Source organism: Dromiciops gliroides, chromosome 6 (genome assembly GCF_019393635.1).
Source record: "Dromiciops gliroides isolate mDroGli1 chromosome 6, mDroGli1.pri, whole genome shotgun sequence".
Taxonomy (NCBI): Eukaryota; Metazoa; Chordata; class Mammalia; order Microbiotheria; family Microbiotheriidae; genus Dromiciops; species Dromiciops gliroides.
In genome coordinates, this window is record NC_057866.1 from 90,432,142 (window position 1) to 90,456,680 (window position 24,539).

General features: G+C 38.6%; 1 protein-coding gene across 4 annotated transcripts in view; it reads left to right on the forward strand.

Annotated features, from left to right (window-relative positions):
- Nucleotides 1–24,539, forward strand: part of SORCS2 (sortilin related VPS10 domain containing receptor 2) — a 1,257,082-nt gene that overhangs the window by 1,200,466 nt on the left and 32,077 nt on the right. For all 4 annotated transcript variants that reach the window (XM_043971225.1, XM_043971226.1, XM_043971227.1 and 1 more), the window contains exons 21-25: nucleotides 1,112–1,235; nucleotides 8,167–8,279; nucleotides 11,134–11,259; nucleotides 21,386–21,485; nucleotides 23,191–23,293. In XM_043971225.1, the coding sequence (XP_043827160.1) occupies nucleotides 1,112–1,235; nucleotides 8,167–8,279; nucleotides 11,134–11,259; nucleotides 21,386–21,485; nucleotides 23,191–23,293 (566 nt within the window). The remainder of the gene's footprint in view (nucleotides 1–1,111; nucleotides 1,236–8,166; nucleotides 8,280–11,133; nucleotides 11,260–21,385; nucleotides 21,486–23,190; nucleotides 23,294–24,539) is intronic.

The window sequence follows — 24,539 nt, forward strand, 5'->3', positions numbered from 1 at the left end:
CTGGTGCTCTATCACCTGCATCACCTACCTGCCCTGCCCCCCAATGAAGGTATTAAAATAGCAGTGTGATGAAGTCAGACCTGTGCTTAAAAGAGATTAATTTGATAGCTTTGTGAAGTATTGATCATGGAAATGAGAGACTAGAAGCAGGGTGCTAAAGTAGGGTGAGGCATCCTTCTTGACTTGAAAAGAAGAGTATACCTTCTTAAACTCAATAGGCTCTATTCAGTCCCTGAATCATCATCATCACTCACATTTCCATGACATTTTTTTTTTAGTGAGGCAATGGGGGTTAAGTGACTTGCCCAAGGTCACACAGCTAATAAGTGTTAAGTGTCTGAGGCCGGATTTGAACTCAGGTACTCCTGACTCCAGGGCTCTATCCTTTGTGCCACCTAGCTGCCCCCTCTCCATGACATTTTAAAGTTTCAAAATATTCTTTACATAGATCAGCTCAATTAGGCCTCCCAACAATTCTGGGAGGTAGACATTACTATCCCTATAGTATGGCTATGGAAACAGCAGGTCAGAAATGCTAAGTGATCGTCCATGGTCACAGAGCTAGTTACTACCAGAGCCCAGATTTCTAATCACATCTCCCGACTCCAAATACAGTACCCTCCAAAAAGCCATTTAAGGATGATGGGACCATAGGATCATATCCTATTAGAGCTGGAAGGGGAATAAAAGATCACTTAGTTCTTGTTTTTAGTTGAGGAAACCGAGGTACATTTGTTCTCTGAGCAAGTGGCTTATCTGAGGTCATGCGAGATAGAAATAATAAAGTCGAGATCATGGAATCATAGATCTAGATGTGGAATGGACCTCAAAGTTGATAAAACCAAGGGTTCTCATTTTGATTTTGTCCCTCATCATCTAAGGCAAGGAGAATTTCCCCTCCTCAATATTCCTTTCCTCCTCTCCAAGTTTGGACTTGATGTTCTCTAGTCAAGAAGCATAAGTAGAACACATACTGTGTGCCATGCATTGATCCCTAGGATCTGGTCCAGTTCTATCATTCTGGAGTCTAGGTTCCATGGCTCCAATGGTCTTGGATTATGATTCTGATGATGCAACCCTGACTAATAGTATTGCTTCTTTTCTTTTTCAGCCCCTGCTCTCTCTGGATAACTTTCTTGTCACGCGATTTTCAGAAACGGGTGACATCCGAGTGACCGTGCAAGCCTCTTGTGGGAATTCCATGCTCCAGGACTCCAAAGTCATCAGGGTTTTAGGTGAGCTACTTTCCATTCTTCCTGTTTTTTACATGCCTACACCTCCCATTGCCCCAAGCCCTTTTCTAAACCTGCAAACATTCTTACAATCCTTACAGTCAGCTGGTGGTGCAGTGGATAGAGTACTGGAAAGTCAAGAAGCCCCAAGTTCAGATCCAGTCTCTGACCCTGAGCAAGACATTTAATTTCTGTTTGCCTCAGTTTCCTTATCTGCAAAATGGGGATGATAATTGCACCTACCTTCCAGGGTTGTTATGAGGATTAAATTAGATAGCACAAGGGGGGGGCAGCGAGGTTGTGCAGTGGATAACCTGGATTTAGGAGTACCTGAGGTCAAATCTGGCCTCAGACTCTTGACACTTACTAGCTGTGTGACCCTGGGCAAGTCACTTAACCCCCATTGCCCTGCAAAAAAAAAAAAAATTAAATAGCACATGGAAAATACTTAGCACAGGGCTTAGCACTCTCTAAATGATAGTTATTACTATTGTTGTTATGCGTCCTTATGCATAAGCACAAGATGCCATACAAAGGAAAATAAAAATGCTTCACTTGTCATCAAGAGATCTAAGTTCAAATCCTGAGTCTAGCCTTACACATTTACTAACTGTGTGACCCTGGGCAAGTCACTTAACCTCTGTTTGCTTCACTTTCTTATCTGTAAAAAGGGGATAATAATAGCTCCTGTTTCCCAAGGTAGTTGTGAGGATTAAGTGAGTTCATAATTGTAAAGTGCTTATTTAGCACAGTGCCTGGCATATAGTAAAAACTATATCATATTATATATATATATGTATATATATGATTGATTGATTAAAATGTTATATATCATATTGTGATCATATATATTATTAGTTATGTATAAATATGCAAGCACAAGATGGCATACGTGGCAAAGTAAACATGCTTTACTTGTAATTAAGAGAACCGAGTTCAAATCTTCCCTCTGACACTTTTTAGCTATTGCAATGATGTGCAAATCATTGCTTCTCAAGGCCTCAGTTTCTTCATCTTTAAAATTAGTCAGTGAGCACTTAATAATAACAACTTAGATTTCACTATGTTCCTCCTAACAACTCTGGGAAGTGAGTAGTGCAAGTCTCCTTGTCTCATCCTCTTTGTTTTAAAGAGAAGGAAGCTGACACTCAGATATTAAATGGCCAATGAACGCACACCTGGTAATTGGCAAAACTGCAACCAGACCTCATATCTGCAGACTTTAAATCCAGTACAATTTCCACAAAAGCATTTTCCTATCTGTTTGCCACCTAAGGTTTATTCCAAGTGTCAAAATTAGTGGCTCATAGCACCAAAAATTAAGCGACTTACCCAGGGTCACAGAGCTAGTAAGTGTCAAGTGTCTGAGACTGGATTTGAACTCAGGTCCTCCATTTCCTCCCCTAGAATGCGGCAATGACAGTATACTTCCTAGGTTTCTATAAGAAAAGTGCTATATGAATGTGTCAATGATCCTCATTATCATTAATCACTTAACTTTGGGGGTCTTAGTTTCTTCATTTGTAAAGTATATTGGTGTGATTTATATTAGGCATTATTTTCAGTATTCATTTCTGCAATTTGTGTAGTGTGTCATCAGTGATTATCAGGAGCAGTAAATGGATGTATGTGGGTAATTAGAAAGGCATGTGTTAGAATCATCCCTCTGGTACTTATTTGTCAAGGCTCAAATTTTTTCCAATTGAGATCCCTTTTTGCTGGAGAAATTTTTACACAGTCCCAGGTATATGTGTATACAAAATAGGTATATATAACCTTTTACTGTTGCCAGATTTTTCACAATCCCCACATTCAGTTATGTGACCCCATATGGCGTCCTGACCCACGGTTTAAGAAGTTAGGATGTATGTGATCTTGAGGAAGTATGTAAACTTAAGGGGTCAAACTCAGTGAGCTCTAAGGTCCCTTTCAGCTCTAAATCTATGATCCTATTCTTCTGTGATCCATAGGTCCTCTTCTGGTACATGATCTTGCAATAACAATCACATTGGAGTACTTGGGAATATTGCTTTATTTGGAGACAGATCACCTAACCCATCATAAAGTCCTGTCTATCCCCCCAATAAATACTTGGGTTTTTTCCAAGTTACTCAAACTCTATGAATCAGTTTCTTCATCTGTAAAATGTGGATAAGATCTGCCCCACTTGCATCAGATTGTTTTTTCATGAAGATCATATGAGAGAATGCATGTGAAAGGTCTTTGGAGAGGTTAGGAAACATGGCTCAGTGGGAAGGATACTGTACCTGTAATCAATCAATCTAGATTCAGGTCCCAGGTCCTAATACTTACTCGCCTTGGACAAGTGACTTCTCCCTTCTGGATTTCACGTTTCTTATCTGAAATTATGTTACATTAGATCAGTGGTGTCAAACTCAAATTAAACCAGGGGCCACTAAACCTCTCCAAAAGCCATATGGTGGCTTAGAAAACCCCAAACTGACATGACCTATATTCTATTACATCTTTATTTAGTTTGTTAGAAATGTCCTTATTTCATTTTAACCTGGTTCAGTCCCCTGAGGGAGGCACCCTGGCTATTTGTTTGACACCTATGAACTAGATAAATTTTGAAGGTCCTTCCTGGTCTGACCTTTTTGCCTTAAGGCATCAGGAAATTGAAAGAGTTGCAGGAAAAGTCACCTGTGGGGCATTTTCTAGCTCTGAATCCTATAGATCCCTTCCAGCAATGACAGTCTGTGTCCTAATTTTCCTTCCATTTCTAACATTTTTTTGTCCTAAAGTCTTTTCCATTTCACATTCTATGTCCTAATACAGTAACCCTTCCAGTTTGGACATTATATAAGATCACTTCCAGTTCTGGCACTTTTAAAGGGGCAAAGGGATTACTGCATTTTCTCCTTGTAACCTTAAAATTTTCCAGCATTTTGCTCTTTTTTTTTTTTGTTTAATTTTTTTTTTTAAGTGAGGCAATTGGGGTTAAGTGACTTGCCCAAAGTCACACAGCTAGTAAGTGTGTGTTAAGTGTCTGAGGCTGGATTTGAACTCAGGTACTCCTGACTTCAGGGCCGGTGCTCTATCCACTGCGCCACCTAGCTGCCTCTTGCTCTTTCTTTTAAAAGTAAACCAAAACCAAAGTGAACTCAGGGGGGACCTGAGTTCAAATCCAGACTCAGACATTTAACAATTATTAGCTGTGTGACCCTGGGCAAGTTGCTTAACCCTAATTGCCTCACCAAAAAAAAAAAAAAAAAAGTAAACCAAAAGAGAATTCTGTTTAATTTAAACTAAGATCAGCAAATTATTATACCATCACTTTTGGGGGGTGGTGGAGGTGGTTCTTCTCAGGTTTAGGACATCCTTTGTATTTCCCTCTGCCAGTGGGTAATGGCCCTTCCACCATTGGCTGTTTACTTGGCATCACAAGGTGTTTTGCTGTGTCTTGTCAATTGCTAAAGGGGCAAGATGCCTGAAAGATGCCCAATGACAGCTGGATTATTTACACTAGGGAAATGTGCTGTCAAATCAGGTATTCACATGATCTGAAAAATAAGAAACATTGTCTAATCCTCAGGTGTGGAGAGCGTGGGATGGCTTGGAGAAGAACACCACCTTTATGTATTTTTGTCAGTCAAGTCTCTTGTGCTAATAGCCTCAGAAACACCTCATTGCTCTGTGCATATTTGAGGATAATAGGCCAGAGTTGGTGAAATAAACTAAATGAACACTTAGGCTAGTTTTCCCATTGATATGGTAAGTGGGTTTCATAAGAGCAACTGAATCTATTGAAAACATGAATTATTCTTTAAGAGCTATGGAAAACACCATCATATTTTTCAGGTATATTCAGCCAGAAGTGATGGGGTTTGTTTTGGGGGGTTTTTTTGTTTGTTTTTGTTTGGGTTGTGGTTTTTTTGGTTTTGGGTTGTTTTTTTTTTTTTTTTGCCATCTCTATCTTATTTTACTCAGTGAGAATGCAATGTAATAGGACTCATTGTTACATGTTTGGGATAGATAACAGGTGAACTTCTCTCCATTTTAACACAGCTCCCAAGAGTCAACACCTTATCTTACTGTTAACCTCCAGGGCTAATCCCTCCCCTCAATTTCCTTTCCCCTTGCATAATCTTCCTCTTCTTTCCTTCCCCACGGTTTCTCTCCGGAGCATCAGCTCCCCTCCCCTCTGCCACCTCTTCTTTATATTCCCCCTCCCCCTGCAGTTCACTCTCCTCAGCCATCCCTTCCCACACTCTTCTACCTCCCACTACCAGCCTATAGAATCCTGCATTTTCAAATCCTCCCATTCTGGTTGTGTGCCAAAAAGACCAAGGAAAAACTAAGCCTTCCACAAAAGGTGAGACAATGGGCCTGGAGCTTACCTGTTTAACAGGACACAATGGATTTATTGAAGCAGAGACTCTGCTCCTGCAGTTTGCCCTCAGTTATTCAGTAGCTATTCCAAGTAGCTTATGGGAAATGGAAACAAACATCAGACCCGGCCTCCCGGGGAGGTAACTTGTTTTAGCTTAAAATGGCTTTTTTAATCTTGTAGGAACACTGCATTCTTTTCCATTGTGCCAAGGATTCATTTCCTATGCCTGCCTGAGATGCAGAGGAAACTCCCATCTATTGGCCATCTAAATGAGAGCTGTTCAAAAGTAAAATGCATTTCCTTTGTAGGCATAATAGTCCTCCATATTCCCTGGAGGTCTTTAGTAACAGACTAGATGACCACTTGTCATGGATGTTATAGAAAGGATTTCTTTTTTTATTATTTAAAACTTGGCTGATATGTTTTCCTCAGTTCATTTATCTCCCCATACTTCTCTGTTGTCATCATATTTGTACTGGATAGGGTATCAGACTTGAAGTCAGAAAGAACTGGATTCAAATCCTACTTCACACACCTAATAACTCTAGGACTTATTTAACTTCTTAATGCCACCATTTCCTCATATATAAAAAGAATGGGGTGGATTTGATGACTTTTAAGGTTACTTCTAGCTCCAGTTCCATGATCCTATCATACACACACACACATACATATAAACACACACATATATGTATGCATATGTATGTATTTGTATACACAGCCCTACATACATATATACATATGCATTTATGCATGTGTGTGTGCACCAGTAATATTGCATGACCATTATCTACCACACCTTTTATAATCTTCCCCTAATAAATGGAGGCCTATTTTGCATGGAATTCTTTGCCTCTACAAAAATAAAAAGGCTGTTATAAATATCTTTATATGTTTTGGGGTGTTTTTTTTGTGGGGCAATGAGGGTTAAGTGACTTGCCCAGGGTCACGCAGCTAGTATCAAGTGTCTAAGGCCCGATTTGAACTCAGGTTCTTCTGAATCTAGGGCCAGTGCCTGGCCACCTAGCTGCCCCCTGCTATAATATCTTGATGAACATGGGCTTTTCTCTTTTGTCATTGACTTCCTATATCTAGCAGCAGAATCTCTGTATCAAGGATATAGCCATTTAAGACACTATCTTGACATAATTCTGAAGAGCTTTCTAGAATGGTTGGACCAATTTGTAGTTCTACTAGTATATTATATACTAGTTCTGCTAGTATATTAGGGTGCTTGTCTTTCTACAACCTGCTAGAGGAATTTCCTATTCCAGTACGTTGAACTGTGTGACTTCTGAGGTCCCTAAAACTCTTTGACTCCAACTCATCCCTAAGGTAACTCCCATTCAAGGATCATATGACTTGTGCCAAGACCCAGACTAGCTAATTTCACAGAGATCCATCACCAGCCTGGCTCCAAAAGGATTTTTTTCCCTATAGCAATATTGAAAGACTTGTAGTAAGTTATAGAGTAATTACAATCTTTATCAATGAAAAACATACCAATACTAACAAAATTTTAACAATTACTTACTTTGCACGGTTGACGTGAGCAAAGTTCATGGGATAAGATCCCATCTAGAGCTGAAAGGGACCTTAGGGGCTACCTAGTCCAATCTTATCATTGTACATATGAAGAATCTGTGACTAGGAAGATTAAGTGACTTACCCAGGGTCATACAGGAAGAAAGTGTGAGAGGTATGATTTGAACCCTGATCTTCTAACTCCACCCTCTAAAGTGTTTGGTGTTTGAGATTAGGGAATGGGACAATGAAAGTGGATAAAGCCCTGTTATCCATGCCCTAAAGGACTTCATAAATTGGTTGGAGAAATGATTATGGATAACAACAATAGCAAAAACTATTAAAACTTGCCTTTGTACAGTGTCCCCAAAGTTTTGAAGCTATTAAGAACTTAAACTCTAAAGATTAAAACTGAATTAAGATTTTGGGGACACCCTGTTTTAATCATGTGAAGACTTTTCTTCCCCCAACCCTATGATATAGTGAGGATAAGTTAACTTCATTTTACAGATGAGAGAACCAAAGTTCAGAAAGGAGGGAAGAGATGGTATATAATGAAGAGGGAAGTAAAAACAACACTGGATGTAAGGTCAGCTAACTTGAGTTGGAATCTGACCTCTGCCACTTCATGGCCATTGTCACCTTGTGCAGGATATTGTACCTTTTTTAGTTTCCTCACCTGTCCTAAGACCCAATGAGATAACGAATGTGAAAACAGACTTATGTCATGGAAAGAATTGAGAATTGGAAGGGGGTGTCAAGAAGCTAGGGTCTGAATACCAGATTTACTACTTAATAGCTGTGTGAACTTGAGCAATTCTATGATTCTCTCTGAGCTTTGTTTTCCTCATTTGAAAAATGGAGATAACAGTACTTTCATGCCCTAATTCACAGGCTGTTGTAAAGGAAGGGCTATTGATATGGGGGAAGAATGTTATTAGAAAATAAATATAAGCTACATACTGTTGGATTTTATGGCAGGAACTGTCAGCACTTCAGGACTTCCCAGAAATCATTTTTAATCATCTAAATCATTTTGTCTCGGTCTTTCTCCAGATCAGTTTCAAGTTTTGCCCCTGAAGTTTACCAAGCACTTGGATATGTACAATCCCAATATCCCCGAATGGCGAGAAGACATAGGCCTGGTAGTCACCCGCCTCCTTTCTGAGGTGAGTCCCCTAAAAGTGTCATAACTTCTTCAGGTGGGGTGGGGAAAAACTAGAAAGGTCATGGGCAGGATCCTGTTCTTTGAAGGAAAATGGGCTAAACTCAATGACTGACTGAATAGTGCCCCAGGGCAACCCAGAGAGGCAGGCAGATGGAGATGCATGTCACTGGGACAGCAGCTTGCTGGTCACAGCAAAACAGCACTGAATGTTCAGCTCCAACACTGCCTAATTGGCAGTTAAGAGCAAATGCAGCTGTGAGAGAATTTTGAGCCAGATGGAAGGAAATGATGCTGATGCGGGAAAAGCCATAGCTTCTATGTGATATAGCTGTGGGGTGGGGATGAGGGATATGTGTGTGTGAAGAGATGGTTGGGGGAGTGATGATAGAATTATCTCTCACTGTAAAACTATAGCACAATCTCTAGATAATCAAAATTAATATCTGTCCAGCGTGCTGATTTGTTTTTTTAATAGTGGCAACAATTATAATAGCTATCAAAAGCCAAGGTTGTCACTGTCACATCATCATTAGACAATGATAACCATGATTATTATAGGAATTAATACTGTCAAGGTCATCTTCTCTAACCCTCTCACTTTGTACCTGAGGAAATTAGTGGAAATGACATGCCCAAGGTCATAAAGATATTAAATAGGAGAGCCTGGACCAAGCCTTTTGACTCAGAATCTATTGTTTTTGCAACTAATCTATTAATTGATAAGCATCAAGGACCTACTATGTGATGGATACTATTCTAAACACTGGGGATAAAAGGCAAAAATGAAGAATCCCCGACCTCAAGGAACTTACAATCTATAAGGAAAGGCTTGAGATAAGACAGTATAATATAGTGGAAGGAGAGCAGGACATGGCCCTATGAGATCTGGAGTCCAATTATGCCACTTAGTCTGTTGGATCCCCAGTTGCTTCATTTGTATTATGCAGAGAACACACTCTCAACCTCACAGTTATGGTGGATGTCACAAAAGAAAATGGATGTAACGTGGTTTATAACTATAAGGTTTTAGGAGGGTCAGCCACACTCACTGGGAGCTTATGAGGAGCAATAACACCTCAGCTTCTATTGGACTCATTACCATATTCATTCACAGCAACCTGAGTTCTATGATATTATTTGAATATTCTCTCATTACTTACACTCAGATCTCCTGTGCCTAAGCAGTTGCATACATATATAATTTATTCACAAATAGTAAGAGAAAGCATAAATAATCATTTAAATTATTTTAGCTCTAATAAAAATCATAGCCAGAGTCCACACTAGCCATCACTGTAACTTCAGATGGCTTCCTCTTACTTCTCGAAACATAGCTACAGATTCAGCTCACTCAACATACCAAGCAGTCTTTTATTAAGAATTCTCTTAATCTTCTTTGCAAGATCAAAATTTATACTTCATGGAGGTCCCTCCATCTTTTTTCTTTTTGTTGTCTTCAGGTTTTTTTCTGGTTAATTCTTCTATGTCTTTCAAAAAAGTGTCATGGGAGAACTCTCTCATAAAATGCTTTTTAAACCATTATTCTCCAAGCTTCCCTGCATCATAAAGAATTAGAAACAATAACTATAGCAGAGACTTTTGAAACAGGTGCTACAAGACCATAAACTATTATGAGGACCCTGAGAAAAAGACAATGATGAGTAAGAGTCTTACCTCTCTCCTTAAGGATTTACAGTCTACAAGGACAAATAGAACTTAAAGTAAATTTTGCTAAATGATTCTCAGAGTAGTAGGTAGCATCTTCTGCAAAACCAAGGTGACTAACAAAAATCTAATTAAACCATAGTCAAGGCTTTCTGCCATCTGACTCCAACCTACCTTTCCAGCACTGTACTCAGTTCCATAGATTCTGAAATTACAGTCAAACTGGACCATTAACTTTTTTGTTATCTTTCTTGCTCTTGTCCACTTCTATGTATAGAGAATTTTCCCTCCTAATCTCTACCTTTCAAAATTATTCTCTTCCTTCAAGGCTCACTTCATGTGCCAATTCCTCCATGAAGCCTATTGGAGGTAGTGATTGATCATTGAATTCAACAAAAATTTAATAAACCTCATATATTCAAGACAATGTTCTAAGTACTGGGAATATAAGACAAAAATAACGCAGTCCCTGTCCTTAAGGGACTTACATTTAACTGAGAACATCCAACTTGTACACATGTATAAGTAAATGCCAGTATGTATGTGTGTATTTATCTATATAGTCATATTCAACAACTCTAAGAGTGTGAGAATACTAACAACTGAGAGATCAGGAAAGGGTAGAAGCTGACCCAAAATTTGAAAGAAGCCAGAGATTCTCCAAGGCAAGATAAGGAAGTGGTGTATACAAGACAGGGAAGATACAAATGCTTCAAAGCAATAAGCCAGTTTGATTAGAGCAGAAAATGGATGAAAGAGAGTAATACAAAAGAATATTCAGAACATAGGACGGAGTCAGCTTCTGGAAGGCCTTAAATTTGAGGCTAAGGATTGTCATTTTAAAGGCAACAGGAAGTCACTGAAGATTTTGCTCCAAGAAAGTGAGTTAGGGGTGGGGAGGATAATTAGTTTAACTGAATTCAGGTAGGTACACTGTTAATAGTGAGGAGAGCTTTGGAAGTGAAGAACAGTGGGTTTTAATCATAGCTCAGTCAAACACTTGCTGTGAGACCTTGGCCATGTTCTCTTCTTTCTCTGAGTCCCAGTTTCCTCATCTCTAAAATGAGCAGGTTGTGATAGAAGTTCTCCCTTCCTCCTTTAGCAGTTCATTAATCACTAAACCAGGTGCCTCCCACCAAAAATAGATCCATGTAATAAGCTAGTCACTAAATAAGATGCTATCTCTACAGGAAACCAATATTCCTGAAGAGTCTCTGCTAACCGTGGTGAAGCCAGGTCTGCCCACAACTGCTGACTTGCATGTGCTTCTGCCATCACCTAAACCAAAGAGGAAGAGGAGCATACCAAGCGATAAGGTAAGTCAACCATCTCAAAGAATTTGGATTTACACTTACGTCAGAATCCTGGAAGTCATGTTGCCTTGGGAGCAACAGTATGGTATGCAAGCATAGAACTTGAGACATCTGGGTTCTAGTTCAAACTCTTTCACTATCCCAGTGTTTGATAAATGTTTGTTGAATGATTTATCTTGGTGCATTACCTTGGGCAAGTCACTTAACTTTTTCTAAGACTCAGAACCCTCCTCTAGAAAATGGAAATGATAATCCTTGTGACCCAACCACCAGCTTCAAGAGAATATAGGGGAGGAAAATAGTTTGTAAACCTGAAAGTGATATAGAAAGATGAGTGACATTATTAATATATTTTATGGAAGTTTTCATTGGATTTAGAGCTGGAAGGGGATCATCTAATCCAAACCCTTAATTTTACAGAGTAGGAAACAGACTCTGAAAGGAAATAATTTGCCTAAGCTTCATACCAGTGAAGAACAGCTTCATTTCAGCTAAACAAATGAACCCCTATGTTCTCTTATTGTCTGGTGGAAGTGGGTGTTTGGGGGCTTTGATCCTTTTGGTAATAGACGTATTGACCCTTTTTCCTGAGAATTAAGATCTTGCCATGTGCTCAAAATTTTTCCTCATTGCCCAGTCTAGTAGCTCTTTCAAAGTGTTTATCTTCCTTGTTCTCTCTCTAACTTTTAATCACCTCCTCCTCCTGGATCTCTTTTTCTCCCTTGATTTGCATGGAATTACTCTTTCCAGGATCTTGTTATTATCTGATTTCTTTTCCTCCATCTCCCTCATTGGTTCATTTTCTTTTTCCCAATTCTTAAATACTTCCAAACCTCTATCCTAGGCCCTTTTCAGTTCTCATCTACTCACATCGATTCAATGATCACCTTAAAGCCTATGGCTCCAAAATCCGTACATGCATCTTGGGTCTTTCCTAATTCTTCCCTTCTCTACTCTCACATTTCTTACTAGCTTCTGAACAACTCCACTGGAGTTTCATGATTGTGCCTCAAACTCAATGGACCTTAAATCATACTCACTCTTTAAAGCTGCAATTCTTGCTTTATCTATTTCACCCAGATTTATAACCTCAACGTCATCTCTGACTCTTCCCTCTTCCTCATTCTGCACATAAAATCAGCTGCCAAGTCTTATTAACTTTTCTTCTCCACTTTATCTCCCATCTGTCTTTTTTTCCTTTTCCCCCCATTTTCCTAGCCAATCCCCCTAGTTTGGGTTCTTTTCATTCTTCACCAGGATTCTGTTACCTCCTGACTTTTCTTCCTTCTGTCTCTTTTCTCTCAGTTATTTGCTATTTTCTATGTGCCAAGCATTATGCTAAGCAAAGAAAAGCAAAAGCAAAAAAAATCTTGTCTCTGAAGGACTGTACATTCTAAGGGGAGAAGGGAGATAACATATAAATATCCAGGTATATAAAAATAGATGCAGAGCATAGGAAAGGAATCCAAAAAGGAAGACATTAACAGTTTGGGAAACTGGAAAGGCCTCTGCTAGAAGTTAAAAGGCAGAGAATTACAACCATAGGTACATTCCAAAATAACATTAGCTTTTTTGGGGGGGCTGTCATATCATACCACTGACTCATTATAGTCCATTTAAATCTCCAGGTATTTTCAGAAAAAAAAAAACTTAAAACAAATTCTCAAAAAGGCCATCCATGACTACCTCGTATATTTGTTAAGTTGATTTTCTTATTCGCCAGCAAAAATGTAGATAAAAATATAAGAAATTAGCTGAAAAGAAAGTGCATAATAACCAAATATAAAGTGTAGTTTAACAATTAGATGCATTTGAATTGAAGTCACTTAAGTCAGAAACTGAGCAGGGTCTGGAAAACTGCTGGATCACTAACCATGGTGCTGAAATATCTGAACTCCAAGGAATGCTGGCTGTTTGTCAGAAGTCTTAGCTTCCTGGCTATAGGGCTGAAATAAGAAATAAGAACATAATATTTAAAAGAGGGAGAACTTAAAGAATTTTTTAATCTAAAAGGGACCATAGAGATCACTTGCTATGACCTCCTCATTTGAGAGGTGAGAAAACAAAGGCCTAGAGTGAGGAAGTGACTTGTCCAAGGTCACATAGATATCAAGTATCTGAGCCAGAATTTTGACCCCATCTCATATACCAGCCTTCCAATAATGACAAAGTGTCATCACTGGTCCCAGATAGGATCCAACTGATTTCAGTGCCTTTGACACATGCACATTGCAGATAAACAAATGTTCCTGAATAGCAGTGGTTCCTGCTTCAACAGAGTGACAGCTTCTCCTATCCAGGTGACACTTTATACCAGTGTCATCTGTAAAGCCCTGACAGTCTACAATACCCTTTGCTGGTAATCTTTGATGCTTCCTACATTCTCTTTTCCTGCCTTCCTCCTCCAACCCACCCAGTGTACAAAATGAAGGTTTGTTGTTGTTGTTTTTAATCAGAATAATCACTTTAAGAGGTGTGTATGCATATATCCTACCAAAAAAAAATAGTTTATCAAAGAATTCTAGCCTACCAAAGACCCTTATCTCCCCACTGCCTGATAGTCATCTCATACATTCCTGCTATGGGTCTAATAAATCTTGTTCTCAGCCATGGCAACTAGCCCTGATGAAGGGTAGATGTGTCCTATCCTGATGATTATGGTAGATTGGGGTTTTGCGTTGTGCCCTATTAGTATTTATGTGTGTAGGTAGAGAATATTGTTGAGGGGACTGGTGACCATGTCCTACAAAAATCAAATGAAGAAACTGGAGGTATTTACCCCAAGTAAAAGAAAAACTAGAAGAAACATCCTTTTTGTCTTCAAGTTTTTGAAGGATTATCATTAAGAAGGAAAATTTGTCTTGCTTTGCCTGCCCTGAGAGGATGATTAGGAAAAATGACAACAAGGCAGGTTTGGGTTCAATGTTTGGACAAACCCCTAAATTACCAGAGCTGTTTTAAATTGGAATAGATTTTCTCAGTGGGTAGTAATTTTCCCAATACCAGAGGTCTTCATTGAGAGGCTACGTTACCAGAGATTTCATGGAGCAGATTCTGACTCAGATATTGGTTAGAGTATAAGCTCTCTGAGGTCTCTTTCAATTTTCCATTACAGATTCTTATTTATCAGTAAAGGAGAGTAAAACACATGAGATTCTGATCATTTCAGTACCCAATTGCATGTTTATTGCACTAATCTAGATCTCTGAACACAGTATTAACTACTTGGCTATCATATCTACACCACCTGGGTCAAAGCTTCCTGAATCAACTAGTAGAAAGAGAATCATAGAACCAAAGAATCATAGAACCATAGAACCATAAAACCAAAGCTGGAAAATCAGAATAGGGTTAAAATAAGGAAACTCAGATTCCCTGCAGCTCTGAGATTTGGGACAATCATAGGACTTTCCTACCTTCGGTCATCATCAGTTTCAGTCCAACTACTTACTGTGACCTTGAACAACTCCCTTTTCCTCTCTAAGGCCCCAGTTTCATCCTCTAGACAACATGTGGGGGAGGGAGGAAGCAACTAGATAATCACCAAGGTCTATTCCAACTCTAATTCTGTTACTCTGTGAATCATTCCTCCTATTCTCAGCATGCAGCTCTTTCATCCCTGACCCAATGCCATGGTTCATTTTTAAGAAAAACTCTATTACAATAAAAGCTATCTGCTAAAAGGCTACCTCACCGAGCCCATCATGAGCCAGAGCTCAGTGCCAATTTAGTACAGTCTCAGACCTCCCTGTTGCTTCCAACCTGTTCCATACAAGACAGCAGGAGAGGATCTGATAACCTATGTCATTTTGTCGATCCTGCTTGGATTAGGAAGTGCAGAAGGCTATTTTTCCTTTAGTGAATAATGATCTAAGGATGGCATCTTGACAAGCTACAAAACAAGACAAAACATGGAATACCAAAAGGCCAAAGAGGAAGTACAATGAAAAGAAAACTAGGTTAGGAATCAAAAAACCAGGATTTGGGTCTTAGCTGTGTCACTAGTAAAGTATATACTGAAAAGTTATTCCCCTAATCTATATCTTAATGTACTTAGAGTATACCTGTACTCAAGAACACCTAAGTACAAATCTGGCCTCAGATACTGATTAGCTGTATGACCCTTGGGAAGTCACTTAACCCTGTTTGCTTCAATTTCCTCATCTGTAAAATGAGCTGGAAAAGGAAATGACAAACCACTCCAGTATCTTTGCCAAGAAAACCCCAAATGGGATCACAGGAATCAGACACAACTTAAACAACAAACCACAATGAAAAAGTGATAAAGATTATGATTTGTTTTTATTTATGTAATAGGAGAATTGTTAGCATTAGCCACTTGTGAAGCACTTTATACCAGCAAAAGCCCATCTGGCTGTTTGTGATCAAGCAAACAAAACACCAGATAACACACTAAAATTGAGAACTTTCTACCCAGATTTATTGCCCCAGAGCCTGACTTACTTATTTTTTAAGACTGCATTTCCCCAAAGCTGGAAGTAGAGTTCCAAGGACTCACCATATCAATTATGGATTTAGTGGGAATTTTTAAACAACTTAACTCAGTTCAGTGTAGAACTCCCAAACTTGAAATCTGCCAGCCTCCCTAGAAATAAGGATGACAAGCTTATACCAATCAGCCTTACTCATAATTAGAGAAGGTTATGCTCTGGAGGAGGTAATTTTCAGATTCCTAGAAGAACATCCTCTATCCCAAAGTAATTTCATCTACCCAAGGTGCTTGAAATTCTACCATTATAGTTAGAAGCCTTTGAAGTAAGTTTTCCCTGTAGTTGAAAAATTACTGAGGATATCACAGACAAAATTCACAGTTTCAATGAGGATTGCGCACAATGAACTCTGAGGTCCCTTCCAGCATATATATGATTCTGTGTTTCTAAATTGCAGATACTCCTGGAAAAGGCCATTTAAATTCAATTAAACAGTAATTTAAAATGCCCATTATAGGCAAGGTGCTTGCCAGCCACTGGAGACACAAAGATGGAACAAGATATAGTCCCAGGACCTTGTGAAGGAGTAGAGGGGATAAGGCATATTAATAATTAGTTGTTTTGCAATGTGTCATCAAATGCAAGGAGACAGATATCCCTTCCAGATAGGAAGGGGGGGGGAGGGAAATCCTAGTGCAAGTGTCATGTGACCTGGCACTTAAAAGAAGAAGGGAATGATGTTATAGAGAGAGAAAGAAAGTGTGCATAAGGATCCTAGTATAGGGAATGGTGAGGCTTCCAGTTTGGCTACAGTAGAGAATATTTAAAGGGCAATAGTAGGGAAAACAAACATAAAAAAAATTGATGGCAGCCTGATTATAGACATCCATGAATGTCATACTAAAAGTTTGGAAATTGATTCTTAGGCAGTGGAGAACTACTGTTTATTTGCAAGCTTGAGATTGAAATAATTGGACTTCTACCTCAAGAAGATTGCTCTGGATGCTTTGAAAGATTTGGAAAGATCACAGACTTAGAGGCAGTTAGCCTAGATTTGGGTTCCAGATCTGGTACTTATTAGTTGAGTGACTAGGCAAGTCATTCTGCCTTTCTGAGATTCCGTATGCACCCTATAAAATGGGGATGAGAAGAGATAGTATGGTATAATGGATAATGAACTAAGTTTGCAGTCAGGAGGACCTGGCTTCAAATTCTGCCTCAGATATTTATTAGATATGTGACCCTGAGCAAGTCACCTAAACTCTCCAGGTCTTAGCTTCCTCATCTATAAAGTGAGTATTCAAAAGTCTCTAAGGTCCCTTTCAATTCTAAGTCTATGATCTATGGGACATACAGTCACATTACCCAAGATTAGTCACTTAACATCTCAATGCCCTAAGCATCTGCATTAGACTGATTTGCAAAGCAAATAATCTTCTGTTGGAGTGGAAAAAGTTTCCTCATAGTGAATTTGCTACTCAGGTAAAATTTTAAAAATCAATCCGCCCCACAGATAGTTCTATTGTCTCACAGGGACTTTATGAAAAAGGTGTTTTATGTTAAAGGTCTATTAAATGTGAGTTGTTGTTATTGTTGTTGCTACTGCTGTTGTTTGTTATTGTTATTGTTATTATTATTATTATTATTATTATTATTGGAAGGTAGAAAGAATTGAGATAGTAAGGTCAATTAGGAGGGTATTACATTGGTACCAGTGTGCAATAACAAGGATTCTCGATAAGGGTTGTGTCATAATAGCGGAAAGGAAGAAATGATTTTATGAGATAATTCAGTTGCAATCAAAGAAACTTGGCAAATGACTGGACGTTTGTCCATAGAGTCAGAGTCAGAGATGACTGAGTGACGGAAAAGGCACATCAACAGATGGAGGGAGCCAGATTAATATGTAGGACAAAAAAATCAAGGTCTGATAGCCTAGAAAATTACCATTCTTGAAAGTACAAGTGTGTGTATGGACATATGGATATATGTCTGTATTGTCTGTATAGCTTTATATATAGCACTTTATCTACATATATGCACAGACACATGTTTGTGTGTGTGTGTGTGTATGTGTGTATAATACACACACTCAGCTTTGAAAATTCTTTCCAAACCTATGATTTTTTTGGTTTTGGTTTTTTTGTGGGGTAATGAGGGTTAAGTGACTTGCCCAGGGTCACACAGTTAGTAAGTGTCAAGTGTCTGAGGCCAGATTTGAACTCAGGTCCTCCTGAATCCTGGGACAGTGCTTTATCCACTGTACCACCTAACTGCCCCCTAAAACCTATTATTTCAATGATCCAGAGAACTCCAGGTAAGGAAACTCCCTCTACAAGTTTCCACCATCAACTCCAATTCTCCCATGGATAGCCTTAGAGAGTTTCCTAAATGATTTTCCCAGGGTCACATAGCCGGTATGTGTCAGAGGCAGGATTTGAATCCAAAACTCCCTCACTCAGTTGAACCTCCCCCCCATGGTTAATCAATCAACAAGCATTTATTAAACGCCTACTGTGTGCCAGACATGTATTCTCAGGTCATTGACTCATAGAATTCGAGATGGAAGGGACCTTGGAGGTCATGGAATCTAACCTTCCCATTTTGAAAACTGAGGCCAAGAAAGGTTGTGATTTGCCCAAGATCACAGGAAGGAGCAGAGATGGGATACAAACTCATGTCTTTTGACTCCCAGTCCAGAGCTCTTTCTATGGCCCATGTGAAAGGAGAAAATTTTGGTTTATTATATATGTTAATATTATACTTGATATTATAATATGTTATAAGTATATAAAATAACACAATATATAAAAATAAAATAATATATTATATATTTTATATTATAGCTATATTGTATATAATATATAACAATATAATTGTTATAATGATAAACATTCTTTTTTAACATATAGCATATATTAATATTATTTATCTGGAATTAGCTGAGCAGCTTAGGATCCTAAGTCATTTCTTCAATATTTCAAGGATATGAGGAATTTGTGATGATTAAAATTTTTGAGACATCATTTCTGGTTAATTTTATCATTTTAGCAACAAGGCTAATTAATTAATAAAAAAGATGATTGTTGGCCATCTCTCTCAAACCAAAGATAATCATGGTGGAGTTCACAGTTTACATACCCTTGAAACAGTAGGTAGTTCATCAAATAGCAATCAAATCTAATTAGAGGTAGGCTATATTAAAATGAAGGTTTATACCAGACCACCCGCATCTTTGGGCTATCAATTCAAATGGGCAGATTGAGTGACCCCTCCCTGGATGGAGAGTTCTTCTTATCTAGACAAAAAGATCTGTCTCCACCAAAGCTTGAGCAGAACAGAATAAGCTTTCCCACCCTAGATTTCTTAGCGGCTTGGGATGGGTCTGACCAAGATAAAGAGATTCAATGCAATCTTATTTCAGGCAGAAATATCTACTAGGAAACAGAAATTCAAAATTAGCAAAATAGTAAGAAAATACCCAGCTGCCCTTGATGAGTTCAAGTCACAAGACCCAGACAAATGATATCTTCACATAAGAAAAAAACATGTAGATATAGTCACAATGAATTTTGAAAAATTGTGGAGAAGTGGGAAAGTGTCATAAGACTGCAGAAGAGAAAATGTACCATTTTTTAAGGGGGCAAGAATTGAATCTGTTAACCATAGGCCAGTAAACTTGACTTCAAATCATGGGAAAATATATAGAACATCAATTTGATCAGAATTTTGAATATTTAGCAAAGGAAATTAAGATTATAGACTAATAGCTAGAAGGGAACTCAAAGATTCTTTCACCTGATACCTTTGTTTTATAGATGAAGAAAATGAGGTCCTAGATTTTGTGACTTAATGGTCACACAGAGAATAATGACTGGAGGTAGGATCTGGATTAAGGTCCCTTAACTTGAGAGCCATTGTTCCTTCCTTTGCTTCATCCATAGTTTCATCAAAAAAGAGGGCATACCGGACTAACCTTTTTTCTTTTTAACAGCATAGTCATTAGCATGGTAGTTCAGGGTAATACAGTAAATTTACTGTAGATTTTAGCAAATCATGTTATAAAACTTTTTGTAATATGCTTGGGAATTATCACATTCGTTATTCACATGGTAATATATTCAGGTGGACTTAGATCTAGTTAAATGGCCAGCCATGGTGGTTCTTCTATATGGAGACTGAGTCTGGTAGATCACTTGAACTTGGGAGTTCTGAGCTACAGTAAAACTAAAGCTGATTGGTCCCTGTTCTAAGTCCAGTTTCAATATTACAAGGTGCCAGAAGCTGAGAAGGTGCCAGAAGTCTGCATGAGAGGCAAAGTGGCCAAGTCAGAAACAGAACTGGTCAAAGTTTCTGTGCCAATTAGCAGTGGGATTGGACCTGGAAGGGGCCACTGCACTTCCAGTCAGAATAACGAAGGTCTCAAAATTAAAACAAAACAAAAACGAAAGTAGCTAAATGTTCATACCCAAGGAGTAGTCAACATTAACATTAACCAATGACTCAAAATCAAAGAAAAACATAAATCAAAACTTTTCTCAGCAACGCAGATGGCACAAAGTTGGGAGAATCAGCTGAGGTATAGGGTAAAAGAATAAAGATGACAAATAATATTATCAGGCTAGATATTGAGCTGAAAACAGAAAAATGATAGGACTCAATTGGAAGTCTCCCAGTTGGGTTCCAAAATCCAAAAACAGGATGGGAATCACATTTTAGAAAAAGCACTGATAAGCCTGTGCATACACTAGAGAATGGCAAATGGAATAGTGGAAGGTTTTAAGATGATGCCAACTAAAGGAACTAAGAATGTTTAGTCTAAAGAAGATGGATGTTACATAGTACACAGTACATGATACACATTACATGGTAAAAGATACATGGTAAATGGTATATGTACACAGTACACAATACATGGTACACAATAGGTAAGACTCAATTGGAAGTCTCCCAATTAGGTTCCTATTGTAGAAGCATAGATTCATCAAGATTCTAAATTGGAGTGGGCCCCCAACAGCCATCTAGTCCAACCACCTGACCAGTGCATAATTGCCCCTCTGCATGACAACATCCCTGACCATCACTATCCATGTTCAGAGGCAGTGGGTTTTTGTGGGAAGCTCATAGATCTACAAGTTTTTGAGTTGAAAGGGATTTTAGAACATGGAATATTCAAATTTGAAGAGACCCTCATCTTATACCCTCATTTTACAGATGAGGAATATGACTAGTGAAGTATCCAAAGCAAGACTCAAAGCCCCATCTTCTAAACTTCAAATACAGCCCTCTAACTGTATGGCTTTTTGTTTAATGAGAACACTTTTCTTTCCAGATGGGTTAAATTAACTTGCCCAATGTAGTACAGTGAGTAATTGGGGGAGTGGGGAGTAGCCTTGGATATGGAACAAGAATTAGTTTCAATTGCTGACTAACAGTTCTGAGAGTTAGAATCATGAACAAGTCACTTTATTCTGGGCCTCAATTTCTTTATCAATAAGACAGAGATAACAAACCTGGTAACCCCCCCCCCAATCTATTTAGCACTATTGAAAAGTGAGCTCAATATTCCACTTCATATTCTTTTGTTGTTGTTGTTATTCAACAGCTCTCAAGTTCTGGAGGCTCGAGATATCCCAAATAAAATATCTGTTCCTTGTTTTGTTTCTTTCTCGTTTCAGAGGATCATGGCCATCAAGCAAGCCTTGAATGCCCACAACATCAGCTTTTTCTTAAGAGGAGGCTTCTGGGTACTTGTAACATTACGTGATACAGATTCAGGTATTGTTCCAGATATTGAGAGTGAAGGGCTGAACAATTAATACCCTTTGAGTAGATTCTGGGGCCCATCGATATAAATTAAGGATTGTTCAGAGACTTTATCCAATGGAGCATTGTTAATGATTTGATGGTCTCAGTCCATTTCCGCTTATATTTTAGCTTGAAGATAGAAGGCTATTTATTGGAAACAAAATCTGAAAACCATTTGCTCACATTGATAGTGCTGGAGGATTTAATAGTTTCTTCATCTACAAAATAAAGACAATGGACTCTGCCCAGTTCTACCACCCTAAACTCAGCATTTGAACGTAATCTCCTAAGGCTCCCACTTGATGATATCAACTCCCTCTCAGCTCTAATGCCAATGATTACCATGAATCATAAAAAAATGTGAACAATCATGCATAAAAAATGAAAGCAGGAGAGTTGTAATTAATGAATAGAGTTTCAGGATTCAACTTTAACCATAAAACTAAGTTTTTCACTTCTTTAATTCCTGTGGGTCACAATTTCTCTCATTTCTTCTTGATTTTATTATTTTTATCCCTCTTTGGATGATAACCTCAGTAGGCACTGAAGAGCTTTCCTCTGCTCTTCAAATATCTGCCTTTTTTCCTAATCTGATTTTTATTGATGCCTTTTGTTTTTATATCACATTAATTTTTTAATATATCCTCCCTCCCTCTCTCTCCCCCCTCTCTCATCTGTGTCTTATAAAAAAAGATTTTAAAAGAAAAACCAAAAAAAAATAGTTTAGAAGATCAGCCAACACATCAGTCCCAACTGACAGAATTTGAATATCCCATATCCATGGCTCCCCACTTCTGTAAAGAGTTTTTCTGTTACAAAATACAGCTGATTTCTTAAGGGAAGGGACTATGCATTTTCTTGTTGGTGGTGGTTGCACAAAAACCTAATCCCTCTTAGCCAAATGAAATGCAATTACTAAATTATGATTTAAGTGAGGTGTTCTTATCCTTTTTTGTGTCTTTGAAAGTCTCTTCAAGCCTATGGTTCCCCTTCTCAGAATATTGTTTAGTGATTTAATATTTTATTTTCTCCCAGTTAAATGCAAAAACAATAGAATATTTAATCCTTAAAATAAAATACCAATTATATTGAAATATTTATCAAAATATGCTTTTAAAAGTTCATAGATCCTCCTTCCCACATTAAGAACCTTCCGTTTAAGTAAGAGGCTCACTGAATGTCAGAGCTGGAAGGAATCTTGGTACATAAAACATAGAATGCGTGAGTTGGAAGGAACCTTAGAGATCTAGCCCAAATGGCCTATTTTGCAAATGAGGAAACCAAGTCCCAGAGAGGGGAAGTGCCAACCCAAAGGTCACATTCCTTGAAATCCTTTTATAATCAATGCTCCACTGAGCCTGACCTCTCCACTTTAATTTGTGCCTTATCTAAAGGAACTGAGAGTCCCAAGGATATAACTAGATTTCAGAATGGTGGATCTTGGGGCAGCTACGTGGTGCAGTGGATAGAGCACTGGCCTTGGATTCGGGAGGACCTGAGTTCAAATCTGGTCTCAGACACTTGACACTTACTAGCTGTGTGACCCTGGGCAAGTCACTTAACCCCAATTGCCTCACAAAAAAAAAGAAAAAAAATGGTGGATCTTTACTCAAAATAAGTGGGATAGCTGTGGAGCTTAAAAAGACAATCTATTAACCATCTCATTGGTTTGCAGATTCTCAAAGGATTGGAGGAGGAGGTGGATATTGGGCCCTCATTGTTCTTTTCCTTATCTGCCTATTTGCAGTGGGAGCCTTCATCCTCTACAAATTTAAAAGGCAAGTCTATTTTCTTTTCTTTTGGGCAGGGAAATATTAGATGTATGTAACATATAATGGAGCTGTTGCTCTACATAAATGGCATTGGAAATCCTCCATGTGGTGTAAGGAGTTTGACTTGTCTCCAGAATGTGGCCCACATTTGTCATTGGGGCCTGAGATTCCACCATCAGAGTTCCCTCCATACCTCTCTCTAGTAGAAAGTGTCATGCCCTTTTCAAAATCACATCATGGTAGAATGCCAAAGAATCAACTTATCATTCATCCATGACCGATTACAAAGAGATTAATAACATTAGGTGAAATGGAAAGAGTGGGGGAGAGGGATTTGGCCTGAGTGGCATGAAGCAAGTCATCTTATCTCTGAACATAACTTTCCTGTTCTATAAAATAAGGAGGTTATATTCTATTACCACTAAGGCTACTTCCAATTCCAAAATTGCATGAATCTGCCAGTTCCAACTTAACTAAAAAGTTGAAGCATCTCCATGCATCATGCCTCACATCTTCATGAAATAAACGAATAAAAAGGTATTTATAAAGCACTTACTCTTTGCCAGGCTGGGAATAGAAATAGAATTGTGGGTTACTTCCTGTCCTCAAGGAACATATATTCTTTTTTTTTTTAACTTTAGTGAGGCAATTGGGGTTAAGTGACTTGCCCAGGGTCACACAGCTTGTAAGTGTTATGTGTCTGAGGCTGGATTTGAACTCAGGTACTCCTGACTCCAGGGCTGGTGCCCTATCCACTGCACCACCTAGCTGCCCCCAAGGAACATATATTCTAATAGATGTGGAAATAACCTATATCGGGGGAGTAGTAGCCAGGGAATGGACTTTTGGTCTGGAGAGTCACACTGATATATGAATCCATAAGGTGGATATTTGACACAGTCCCTCCAGAAGCAATATAGTCTTGCTTTGATTACTGTGCCAAGAATAGGGGATGGAAAGCAGGAAGGGGAAATTGTTTGTGTGCCAAGGAAGGGCAGATGGCCCAGGTGGAGAAGGATTTTTAAAATGGAGCATGTTCCAGAAATGGAAAACATGACATTCCATGAAGTAAGCATGGATGCAGCAGACAGAACATTGTAAGGCACCATCCTTTTGAACAATAAGTACATAAGCAAAGGCAAAGAGGAAGGGACAGTAAGACAAAAGATTCCAGGAGAGAGGATGGTATGTGGTTGCCCTTGAACTATTCCCACACAGGGATAGCAGTTATGGGGAGGACAGATTGCCAAAA